The following is a 13416-nucleotide window of genomic DNA, read 5'->3' as shown; positions in this document are numbered from 1 at the left end:
GAGCACTCAACGGCTCAAGGTATTTGACCATAGCTACTCTTAACTCATTCCTGCCATGAGACTCAAGAACTTCCGGTATAACAAAGTTAATCTCATTAACAGAAATCATAAAGTCAGAGTTAAGAAAATGCGGGTTAGGGAATGGAGGTGGTGTCACCACATTTGATGATTCTTCACTGGATTCTTCCACTTGAATGGGTTGCGGTTGGGGTTCCATTTCTTCCTTTTCGGCTTCTTTTTCAACTGCATCTGTAGATTTCTCATTTTGACACTCTTGCATCTCCTCATCCTTGTCCTTAGGGATCACAGGCTCAGACCCTTGAACCTCTTTCCCACTCCTTAGGATCATTGCGCTCCCGTTCTTCGGATTCAACTCCGGTTGAGATGGCAGCTTCCCTTGGTTCTGGGACTCCAAACGGTTCATTCTGGTGGCCAATTGACCTATCTGATTCCTTATGTCCTGTATTTCGGAGTCCGTCTTTTGCTGATTTTGCATAATAGCTGCCTCCGTCCTTTGCTGATTTTGCGCCATGGTTGTCATCATTTGTTTCAGCATCTCCTCCGTAGATGAACCAGATTGAGGGGGCGGAGGTGGTCGGGGTTGGTATTGCTGCTGGTACCCTGACAGGGACGATGGTTGTTGAGACTCTTGCTGTTGAAAATCCATTGGCCCGGTCGCATAATCAAAACTGGAATTATCCCACCATCCTTGATCATACCCGTTTGAATAAGGGTCATACTGCATTTGATATTGGGGTGGAAAATCTCCGAAAGTATCAATTGGAGCACTTAGATTGTCTTGAAATGCGGGGCATGTGTCAGTTGAATAACCTGAGTCAAAATAAGTTCCACAATTTGCAACAGCCCATTGATCATTAGGAAAAACATGAGTCTCATAACCCCATTCAGGAACAAAGTCCGGTCTATCATCAAAATATGGAATGCTAGCAGCCATAAACTATAAAAAAAAATGAAAACAAGATGAACTTAAAAAGAAACAAATAACTAGCGCCAGACCCCGGCAACGGCGCCAAAAATTGACAGGTCGTCAGCCTGTGCAATAATAAAACCTGCTCAAACTAAAAGTAATTTCTGTAGATAGCAGTAAGCAGGGTCGAATCCACAGGGACTGGGAGTAATTGTTCCTTTCCAAATTCACAGTGACAAGGGGGGTGTTTTATATCAGGAGTGACAATTTAAACAAATCAACTAAAAGTAAAATAATAAAAATAAAATAGCCAACTAGAAATTAAATAACAATTTACTAAAATCTAATGAGTGATAATTAAGGATCTAGCCAAGAAATAACTTCAGCAATGGTTCACCTAATTGATCATCGATAAGCAGAGGCAATTCCAATTATTTACTAATAAATAGATTATAACTGCCAAACAAGCGATGACAATCAACCCCTCCTTACTGTGTCGATGATTAAGGTACGCCCGTTAATCACTGCTCTAATTGAGAAATAATCCTAGGTATGCCCATAGAATTTAATTCCCCAATTGCCTTACGTATTAGAGGAGCCCCATTCTAATCAAATAACGCACTACCAGGATTATTTTAGATTAGCCCGCGTATCCCCCTGACACAAACCCAATCATGCCAGTTATCACTATTTTGAGACAATTAAACAATTACGGATTTAACGTCCCAATTGACAATAGATTACCAAATTAACTAATTATCCGGATCCAAGACAATCAATTAATTAAACAATCATAAGCACTGTAACCAGGAAATATGCGAATACCAATAAATAAGAGAAAAAGATAAAATTAAATCGATCTCACAATTGTAGGCGACCCAAAGCCTTCGTTGCTCCTTGACTAGAGTGGAGAAATTAGTTCATGTTTAATGAGAACAAAACGTACGAAACTGAAGCAAAAGCTGCGGCCATCTTCTGTGTTTGGGAGAAAAGCCACGGCAAAATCATTCAATTGCACCCAATTGCTCCTGACATCCCAGGAGACAAAAAACTACTAAGAAGCAAAAGAAAAGTCAAAGATACAAAAACTACTCAGTGCCTCATGGCTGACATGCGTAAGAAGAAAAGCAAAAGGAAGTCCAAAGGTCTAAGTCAACCAAAGCTCCAAGCTAGTGCTCTACTCCTCCAATCTTCATTCCTATTCTAAGTAGCCTACCGCTACTGTGCGGCGTCCGCCGCACAAGAGGAAGGGAAAAAGCTCCAGAGGTTTTCTTTCTTTCCCCTTTTTCTAGTTGCTATCTTCGGTCAAAATTACCAAAAAGGTCTTGCATCTCCTCGTTCCAAGAATGCCCTTGATTGCCTGCTATTTGAACTCTTTCCTGATAATCATCAAATTGGCTCTTATTATGGTATTTTCGATCTACTCCCTGAAATAAATGCAAATTACGAAAAGTGAGTAGAATCTAATAATTAATCCATATCAAGTCAGGTAATAGGGGAAATTAATAATAAAATAAATGACAAAATTGCAACCTATCAGAAGGACTCAGTTGAGACATTAATCCACTTTTCAATGTTCAAATTGTACAGTTCTAAGTGTTTGAGGTTTGGAAATTGTACATCTTCTACGTCCCATTTTGGACCTGCAAAAGCATGTTCTCTTAATTTGAGAACCTCAAGATTGGATAGTTGTCCAATTGCTGAAATTGCCCACCAGGGCAGGCCAAGCCTTGACAAAGTCAGCTTTTTGAGAGTTCTTGGAATTCCAAATGCTCGGAATTGATCAAACTCGAGACATGAAGCTTCCCATTGAATTATTTTCAAGGACTCTAGCCTTCTCAAGGAGTCGAACAATGATCGATACTCAAAAGGGCAGCTGACGCCTGACTGTGATTTTACGAATATGCAGCTGAGTTTTCGAAGTGCTGGTAACCTTCCAAATAGCTTCATTGTAACTTGTGGATGAGAAATCCTAATTGTTGACAGAACTTCCAGGTTTGATAATGAATCAAAACTGTCATAATCCTCAGCAAAAACAAAGTCAGTTTTGACATCCACATTCCTCAAACTTTTCATCTTCCAAATGATAGCTGGGAACACAATCGATGTCACAGATTTGATTACAAGAGTTTCAAGGGTCTTGAGGTTCACTATTGATGAAGGGACATTTTTAAACATGCCCCTGATTTCCAAGTATCTCAATAGAACTAACACTGTAATTTCAGTTGGAAAATAACTGCCAAAAAAATGCCGCCCAAATGTAACACCTTAAGATGCTTGAATCTGTCAAAAGATATAGAGGCATTAGAACAAGGGAATAGATTCAAAGAATTTGCAGCGAAGAATAGAAGAGAGTGGATGCGAAGGCCATGAGGTCTGGACTTGACAAAATGATCCCAATCGCCATAAACCATTAACCGATATTGGTCATAATTAACGGGATTTAGTAAAAAATGAGGAAGATCATGTCCACCAGAGATGCTGACCAACTGAAAAAAGTATTCTTCTTTTGCTTTTGCTAAGCACAAATCACGGAAAAGATCATGAATGTAACATGTTTTGATTCCGCCTGTGGAACTTCTTCCTGTAACAATTACTAGACTTCTCCTGACTAAATCCATAAAGTACTCCTTGGCCACATCTTCCAATCTCTTTATCCCAGTTCTTCGTACAAATCCTTCTGCAATCCATAGTTTGATCAACTTTTGAGCGCTAATTACTTTATCTTCTGGAAGTGCTCCAAAGTAAAGAAAACATGTTTTCAGATGATCCGGTAAATGCATGTAGCTTAGCTCTAATATGTCCATGTACCCTTCACTTGCAAGTCTTGAACCTAGATGTTCAGATATTTGCTTCCAATTAATCTTGTTATGTGCTATGTTTTCAGAACCGGACCGGATATCGACTCGGTCGAGCTCAGGGGTCAGGGGTCAATGGGTTCAACCGGGTTCGATAGGGGTTGAACCGGATGACGTCATAAATAAAATTTATTTAAAAATTAAAATATTATATGTAAAATACTTAATAACATGTTAATATTAATAAAGGTATATTCATATATATTTGATGTTTCAAATATATTTAATAAGAAAATACAAATAAATTAGAGCAATCAAGTAACAATTTATATTATTGAATAAGCATTAACAAGTTTAGAATTAAAATTATGGACTTAATTGAAAAATAACACCAAACTTTAAGACAACATTTATAAAGTATGAAATATTTGAGATATGTTAATAATTTTTAACAACTTAAGGATCAAAACATCATATTAAAAATATTCTGCCCTTTCAAAAAAAGTAAAAAAAAAAAAAAGAAAAAGAAAAAGAAAAAAGAGACCGGGTTCATTTTTCCGGTCAAACCGGGTCAAACCCGGTCAAACCCGGGTTTTGACCTGGTTTGACCGAGTTGTTGATTTCCCGGTTTTTAAGATTAACTCGGACCGGTCAACTGGCCGGTTCCCGGTTCGACCGATCGAACCGGCCGGTCCGGTCCGAGTTTGAAAACAGAGGTTATGTGTCTCCCTTGTAAGGAGACCTGCAATAACAACAATTGCCAGAGGTAGCGCTTTACACAGTTTCACAATGTGCTCACCAACCTCGGACAAATGTGATGGACAATCACCTTTTTCTAGCAGCTTCTTTTCAAGTAACTCCCAACTTTCGTCATTAGATAGTGGACGAAGATGATGTGGTTTCGAGTTGGCCTTAACTTGCAAAGCCACATCGTGGATTCGAGACGTAAACATAATTCGACTTCCATTGTTGTCATCTGGGAAGAATCTTTCTATGTCATACCAGGCCTTGCTATCCCAAATATCATCTATAACAATGAGGTACTTATGTCCCTTCAAACATTTCCAAAGCCGTTCACCTAGGTCTTCATCACTCATTGTAATTATTGTATCACGTGTGACAATATGACTTAAAATGTCAAGCAGTAACTTTCTCTTTTTATATACTTGAGAGATGCAGCACCAGGCACTTATGTGAAAATCATACTGAATTAAAGGATCATTATAAATTGTCTTAGCCAAAGTTGTCTTACCTTGTCCTGCCATGCCCACAATTGTAACAATGTCACGCCGTGCTGATCCTCCCCTGAGTTTATCCATTATTGTTTCTGCTACATCTTTAAACCCCACCACAATTTCATCAAGTTTTGAAGTATTAGCTCGAGCTGGAAGCGTCCTACTTGAGTCCTTGTTGCCACTGATTTTTCTGATGTAGACTTCCTTCCTTCTGATTTTCCTAAACTCATTTTTAATGAGCTTAATTTCTTCTATGATATCAGAAAGACATATAACATGGTAGGAAATTTGACCATCTCCAATCAAGCAAGAGTCAATAACATGTTCTGCCCGGTATGCCACATTGACAATTTGTGTCCAAAGAGCACTGAGTTCCTCAGAGTCATTTTTCAGCTCCAATATATTGTCGAGATCTGGCCTGACGGATTTCAGCTCCTCTTGGATTACTCCAACTTGATGTCTTCCAAAGGAAAGCACTTTTGCCTTGCCCTCCAATGTTTCCTTCAGTTTTTCCAACAGAGAATCAATAAATCCAATTCCATTTGTCAAGGGAGACCTGAACCACCTCAACTTATGAATATCTTGGGTATAAAACTCCCTTGCCTTTGCTTTGACTTTATTGATCTCCAATAAGAATTCTTCTACATAATCTGGAAAAACATCCCTATCTTTTGCAATGTGCTCTTTCCTCCTCCCTGAAAGGAATGAGTGCATGAGAAATCTAACCTCATCGACAGAGACACCTGTTGGTATCAGAACCCCTTTCTTTGGTGATTCCATCACAAGAGCAATCAAGAATATAAGCCCCTCATCAAGAATTTCTCTGTAATTATAATCTCTAATGGAAGCTGGTAGAATTCGTAAGAATATATCGATGTAGCTACCAACGACTTTAGCTGTCACAGAACTATAAGTATGTTGGAGATGCATTTCTATCACCTTCTGATTGTTCTGATCCATAGGATCTATCCACAGCAAAAGTGATTGGCAAGCAATGCTATTAATCCAAGCTTGATTGTGAACCAAGAGATGATCAATCAAAATTTCATGCCTACTGCACCTTATCTCCGCGAGAACAAGAAGTGATCTCAACAACCTGAGCTTCTCTTCCGAGGATCCCATTCCCATCTGCTCCTTCACCCGAAGATTCATGTTGTATTTTGAGCTGACAAGATACTCCAGATTCTCGATGATGCAGTCTAGGAATTCAACCATATCATAAATCTTGCGAGGCTGGATTAATACAGATGAGCGTTCTAAAAAAGCAATACAGGATTTTCTGATCTTTGGCTTATAAAGCTGAACTTTTGCTAGTGCTGTGGACACAGCACTATCGAAATGTGTATAATATCTCTTGTAGTTTATAGAAAGACTAAAATCAATTCCGGCCCAAACATTGTTCATGGGAAAGTTCAAATCCGCACCTGCAAGCGTTGAAAAGCACCAGAAATAGCACTTCAGGAACCTTAACTCCATCTGAAGATTTTGGATTGGATGTTTCCTTGGAAGAGTTAAGCATGGATCGGCCAGCTGCAGTTCCAGTGTTTTCAATACACAATCAACACAAGTAGGAAACATTTCTTCCTTTCTTAGTACTCTTTGATTTTTTCCACAGACTATAAAGCAAATTTAGAGCAGGGCTCTCAAAAGAGACAATTCCCCGGAGGACCCGCTATTAAATTTGGCACTCTATTCGGCTACTATGTCCATCGTCTGCATCGAACAGATGTACAGATGTCTCTGTTTTTTTTCTTTTGGTTTTTGTAAGAAGTTTATTTTTGTGAAATTTAATTAAGGTATTAAATTGTTAAAAATGCACATCTGATTTCTTTCATTCTAAACCCATTAAAATGTGCCGGCTTGTGAATTGAGCCGTTCTAATGAGTTTTTATATTGAGATGTGTAAAACATGGAGTTTAGCATCGTTGCTGGCATAAAGACGGCAAAAAAGCCCACGATTCGAACCTTAAAGCTGACAACAAATCACTGGACCAACCCCAATAGTCGACGTGAATTTAACATAGTGGGCATTGAAAGTTCAAATATGAAAGAGTCAATGATAACTAACTTGAAGCATTCAAGATTTCAAAGAATAAAGAGGAAAAGGTAAACCTTCCACAAGAGAAGGCAATGAAACGAGCAACTTTGAAGGAATTGCGAGAGCTCAATCTCTGACTCAAATGTACCTTGGATGAATTGACCCAAAAAAGCTAGATGTGTTGACAATCCAGATTGTTGTGAGTTGATTCCTTTTAAGTGGTTTTGAAGGAAAAAAATCACAGATTACAAGGAAGGATTCTAGAGTCTTAATTTTTAGAACTAGAAGATTTTCAAGCTTGATTGGTAATGGTATTCTTTAACGATAATTTAACCATGTATAACTAAGATGCAACTTTTTGCGTTTAAAATTTGGGTGGATGCTCTTTTCATGGTCCAAAAAATTGGTGTACGTGTTTATTAATTTTAGGCAAATGTAACCAAAAACAAGTTTGGGATGAAGGTTTTGGATCTGTGAGGGACCAATTCATCATTTTAAAAGTGAAGTGTTATAGAAGTACAAACCACAAATATCGACAGAACAAAATGTGAGAAACTACTTTGGCAATTTTCCCAAGACTCCCAATGGCTCGAAAGCTAGAAAAACAGCAAAGGTTTCTCAAAGTTCACTCCTCCTTATGAACTTTGTCTATCAGAACTTGGTTGAAACTTGTTCCTATTTTCATTTTTCACTCAAAGGGTCACAAAATTGTGAAACAAGTAAGGAAAAACAAACTTCAGTCCATTTGGATTTCATTTTAATAACAGTTGTTGACAAAAATAAAAGAATTAGAACCAAAAGAGAGCAAAAGGATACTAAGGTTTACAATTAACAACAAAGTTAAAACAGATTTCTACACTCCATCTTGTTTATGATGCAATATTCTTCCAGCCAATATGGCTGCACCAATCACCTTTCTCATAAGGAAAACAACTTCATCCACTGAACAAGTGTTCCCTTTAAAAGTTCGTGCACCTGACTTGTAGAATCCATTCACGCAATTGAGGAGATTTTGGTTGCACTCTTGGCTAAAATAGTCATCTGCACAATACAAATACAAATACAAAAAATATAATGTAAAAATATGAGTTTCTAAAGTTGGACCCTCCCCTAGTACAGGCTAGTATAAGTGTAAATGTTATCGATTGACTAAGGGTAAATTTCACTTTACCCCTCCTGTGATTTAGCAGTTTTTTATATAATCCCTCTATGGTTTCAAAAACTATACATAACCCCTTTATGGTTTGGATTAAAGTGTCAAAGTGACGGGAAAGATCATTAGTAACGGAGTAAAAAAAAGGCTAAATCACAGGGGGGGTAAAATATAATTTATCCAAAAAACAAAAAAGGGACACGCGATAAATTAGTTTCTTTTGTTTTTTTTTGGGATTTTCCTTTGTGGGCTTCATAATTTAATGCACTAAACTATGATTTGAATGGTAAAATTTTGTGTCTGTCTGGGCCTTGCCCTTGCTGCCATGGTTCAATTCAATTTTGTTTAGTTGTTGTATTTAGTAGCTATCACAGAAGTTGGTGTAAAAGTCATATAATTGTACTCAGACCTTATGCACCTGTTCTTTGCAGTATGATAGCATTACAGCACATTCTGGAAAAATACTAATAATAAACAACAGGTGACAAACACAAGAATGCAGAATTGTCTATGGATCAATGATCCAGTTTGATGAAAAATGCTACTCTATGGATAAAGGCAATATATATATATATATATATATATATAAATAAAGAGAGGCAAATTTTATTAATAGCATACTATATCTGCTTCAAGAGCAGAAATAACAAAGGAAGATAGAGAGTCATTCCACATACAAGAATTTGGAATTCATTATATATTCTCAGCTAAAAGGTGAGCGACTGTATTGTTATTTCTAAAAGTCCAAGAAACCTCCCAAGCTAAGAAATTATACAAATGAAAAATAACGTCTTCAATAAGAATATCAGAGTGAGAATCATCTGATTCAAAACTCAGCCAAAGGTGCCTTTTTCTTCCATAAAAAGGAATTGGTATTTAATAGCAATTTGAACATTACTTGTGTTGCGAAAATTGGCATTTAACAGCAATTTGGTCTTTTCTTGCAACAGGCTCTCAGACTCAACCAAGGTGCCTTCTTTCTTCCATAAAAGGGAATTGACTCACTCCAAGTTGTTCACGTTTTTCAAGGATTCCAAAATCTTAGCGAAAGTGCTTTTTTATGCTGAATGCTTTCAGGCTAAACCGTTTGGTTTTTTTTTTTTTTTTTTTTGTCGATACGATACACTCGTCTAGAAAGCCATTCGAAGTGGCTTGCCACATTTTTGGGGCCAATGGTGGGAGGTTAGGTAGGTAGGGCTTGATCCCCTGACCTCCCACCCCACCACTCCATCAACTTTGGTGGTGGCCACTAAGCTAAGAGCTAGTGGTTTAAACCGTTTGGTCATCATTTCGTGGAATTGTGTATTTTTCTTAGATTTGTGTATATCTATTTTTTCTATTTATTGAGTTACTGTGCAAGAACAATATTTATATCTACAATAAATTTATAAAAGTATATACTTGCTTAAACACATACCTGCTCTGTGTTTTATTTTGTCCTTATTATCTTTCTTGAAAAATCAATACTAATTAAAAAAATTTGACCAACTATCACTGAAACAGAGCCTTTATTCCCCCCCCCCCCCCCCCTTTCGGCTATTAATCTTGCAATTCAAGATAAATACCCCACTACCAAAATTGTTATAATTACACTTTTTTGATACTCCCTCTGTCCCATTTTGATAGTTCTAGTTTTTTTTTCACACAGTTTAAGAAAAAATAGTTAACTTTAGAAAATACCCTTACATTAAATAAAGTTGATTTTTCATATATCAATATGTTTTGAAAAATCTAAATGCATTAAATGGGATAGGTTATATTCAATACTAACAATCTATATTAAATAAAGTAGTTTATAGTAATAACAACTTACATTAAATAAGAGCATTTTAGAAAAATTAAAAGACAACTACATTCTTTAATTGAAAAATGGACTACAATTTGGGACAGAAAAAAGGAAAACTGGATTATCAAATTACATTCTTTAATTGGAAAATGGACTACAATTTGGGACAGACCAAAAAAAAAAATTGGATTATCAAAGTGGGACGGAGGGAGTAAATAAGAAGGCTTACTGTTTTTGCTTTGAATGCATTTATCATGCGCCATACAGCAAGCATCTAAACCATCACATGGCGCCTCCCCTGGACAACCGCTATACAGAAGCCCACAATACTTCCCATATCTTAGAAATGGAGCAACTGCAAATTCAATAAAATTTCCAAGAAAACTTAGAAATTGATCGATTTTCTTGAAAAAAATTTAACAAAAGCTGAGAGGGATTTGAGAGGGAAGATTCTTTACCTCCACAGAACGTGGATTCACATGTACTGCTACACTCTTTTTTCTACAAAATTCAAGAACAGGAATTATTGAAAGGAGAAGCAAAAGGGGTGATTTAAACAGAGGAGGAAGTTGGAGGGCAAACCAATTTGACGCCTGGATCTAATTGCAAACCAATATTCAGTGCATTAGTCGGAATACCAGAAAACTGAAGGGTGAAAAGCAAAAATGTGAGAAGCTGTGCTGCTGCTGCTGACTTCAATGACTCATGGGGAGTAGAAGCCATTGAAGATGTGAGTTTGCAGAAAAAAATGTAAATGGAAGCTTTGGTTTGCTTAAAAGCTCTGATTTATAGGAATAATATGGTTTTGGGCGCCCCCCGGGGGGGGGGGGGGGGTGGGGGGGTGGGGGAAGAATGCTGTAAGGCGACTATTAATGGCTTAGGAAAAAGGGCATTAACTGAGTCAGAGAGGACTCATGGAAAGAGGTTGGCATTTGTCTTGTAACATCTCGTGACATGTTTTTGTAGTGTTATGCTGCTGTAATCACACTTCTCACCAACAACTACAAGAATTTGTTTCTATTACGACACTGAATTAAGTGTGGATTAAATAACTTGACGAGTTTTTGATATCCTCCAAGGGTCAGGGCCTCTTTGAGGTTCTGTTTATTTCTATCTAGCCGTCTAATTGTATAAATTGACACAATTTTATATATACTAATAGTGTATACACTATCATCGTTAGATTCATGATACATGTGCAAAAGTTGGATTCTAAATTCAAATTTTGCATGGTTATCAATCATCCAAAACTGACAGTGTAGGAAAGATTAATCAATATTGTTTTTAGTATAATCGTGAGTTTCATACCAACTCAGTTATAATTCATGTTTGTATTAAAATTGTATCAGTTTACACCGAAAATTCTATCAATTCATACAACTGAAGTACAGAACATAAATTGATACTCCCTTCGTCCCACTTTGATAGTCCTGTATTCTTTTTTCATCTGTCCCAAATTGTAGTCCACTTTCCAATTGAAGAATGTAGTTGTATTTTAATTTTTCTAAAATACCCTTATTCAATGTAAGTAGTTGTTACTATAAACCTACCTCATTTAATGAGAGTTGATTTTTTTTTTACCATCAATTCAAGTTCCCATAAAGTTGTACCATATTTAATGTGAGGGTATTTTAGGAAAATAGCAATCTAAATTTACTTTTCCAACAAAGTTAACTACTTTTTCTTAAACTGTGTGAAAAAAAAAACGGGACTATCAAAGTGGGACGGAGGGAGTATAATTTTGATGTAAACTAATATGTTTTTAGTATAATCGTGAGTTTCATACCAACTCAGTTATAATTCATGTTTATATCAAAATTGTATCAGTTTACACTGAAGTTCTATCAATTCAAACAACTGAAGTACAAAACTCAAATTAGAGAGGCTCCATTTCCGATGGTCCATCTCACATGTACAAGCTAGCTACCGGAGCTAAATCAGTTAAAATAAGGCTTATATTCTGCAACGAGAAATGTTGAGAAGAAAATGCTAAAGTAGATTACAAGAGTTGTACAAAAAATTGTTTGGTTTATGTCCCTGTACGATTAAATATATACCACGAGGAGTAAGTGCTTTTGGAGTAGTTTCTTGCTTTAAAAGTAGGGAAAATGACATGTTTCATCCTTCACATTTCGCAAAAATATTCTTTTCATCCCTCACTTTTAAAATAAAGCAAATTCATCCCTGACATTTAAAAATTAGAACTATTACATCCCTGAACCTAATTTTCAATCTGAATCAAATCATCCAATAACCCAGTAATAAATTTCGAAAATAGAATCGATAGATCATTCGGTCAACTTCATTATATTCACATGACATTTATTAAACCAAAAAAATAAAAATTATAACATAAAAGACCATTCTTTGTCTTGGAATAGTAGAGTTTTTTTTTTTGGTAAATCTTTTCATGCACCGTTAGTATATCCGCTTGCGAATTTAGATGTGTATCATAAATATAAATTTTGGTGTTTAAATTTAAATTAAAATGATATGGTGGTACATAAAACCGTCAGTATATACAATGATAATGTAGGAAAGATTAATCTTTCTTTTTTATGTTATAATTTTTTATTTTTTATTTTTAGGTTCATTAATAAAAGTTGACAATTTTCCCTTAAAAGTATAGTTACAATTAGTAAAAGTTGACACCAACCAACAACATTACTATAAGAAATTTGAAAAGAAAAAGAAAAACTGCTAACTATATTGCGTGCTACTTTCTCCTTTACAACTAGCTTCTTCCAAGTTTTTTCTACAATTTAGCTTTTGTTGGTTTGTTTGTGGTTAATAGAATAGAAAGATCTATAGAATACTGCTCAAAGAACATTGCGAGGATGTTACACCACCTGCATCCGTGAAAGATCGGTAGGTAATGTAACCTTTTAAAGCAAAACCTTGCACTCATGTTACGCCACCTGATCTGTTTCATCTTATATTGGTAACAAACATCAACTAGTTTTATAAGATTTTTTTTTAGTGCAAGTGGGAGGAATTGAATTCAAAACCTCTCACTTACACTCCTTCTCCTCAATCACTCAACGCGTCTCCCAACTAGTTTTATAAGTTGAATATTCATTTTGCAGCATTAATCACAAGTAGGACTATCAATGAGGTCGGGTAAACTCGAGTTTAGCCTGAAAAAACTCACTGAATCTAAGCTTTAATTGAGCCACGCAGAGCTTGGGCCTTAATATTAGGTTCGAATTAAATGTGAGTCGAGTTTGAACTATATTAGGCTCATGCTCGATTAAAACTCGATCCATATATGAGTATATTTATATATGTATAATATATATATAATAATATCTATAATTTATAATTATACATATTACGACATAAAATGTTAATGAATTATATAAATATTTGTATTAATTCATAATTATAAAATATATATAATATATAACTATATATTTAATTATAAGTTTGAGTCAAACCCGATTTGAAACCAAAATTCATATCATAGTGTGAGTTGAAT

The 13416-nt window shown here is 35.9% G+C and overlaps 2 protein-coding genes across 2 annotated transcripts; both read right to left on the bottom strand.

Annotated features, from left to right (window-relative positions):
* Positions 1 to 311: 311 nt before the first annotated feature.
* LOC113696874 (putative late blight resistance protein homolog R1B-17) lies at positions 312 to 6539 on the bottom strand. The gene is made up of 5 exons (XM_027216261.2): positions 4469 to 6539; positions 3194 to 3761; positions 2603 to 3110; positions 2244 to 2355; positions 312 to 652 (listed from the first exon to the last, which is right to left on the bottom strand). The coding sequence occupies exons 1-5, from the start codon at positions 6537 to 6539 to the stop codon at positions 312 to 314; spliced, it is 3600 nt and encodes a 1199-aa protein (XP_027072062.2).
* A 1184-nt stretch (positions 6540 to 7723) lies between these two features.
* On the bottom strand, positions 7724 to 10758 carry LOC113695292 (phospholipase A2-alpha-like). The gene is made up of 4 exons (XM_027214328.2): positions 10521 to 10758; positions 10397 to 10439; positions 10168 to 10293; positions 7724 to 8040 (listed from the first exon to the last, which is right to left on the bottom strand). Exons 1-4 carry the CDS (start codon positions 10659 to 10661, stop codon positions 7853 to 7855), a joined length of 498 nt encoding a protein of 165 aa, XP_027070129.1. The 5' UTR covers positions 10662 to 10758; the 3' UTR covers positions 7724 to 7852.
* Between the last annotated feature and the right edge of the window lie 2658 nt (positions 10759 to 13416).

This window comes from Coffea arabica, chromosome 6e (assembly GCF_036785885.1).
Source record: "Coffea arabica cultivar ET-39 chromosome 6e, Coffea Arabica ET-39 HiFi, whole genome shotgun sequence".
NCBI classification, from domain to species: domain Eukaryota; kingdom Viridiplantae; phylum Streptophyta; class Magnoliopsida; order Gentianales; family Rubiaceae; genus Coffea; species Coffea arabica.
Note: the sequence above shows the minus strand (reverse complement) of the source record. Positions and strands in the feature narration are given on the sequence as shown.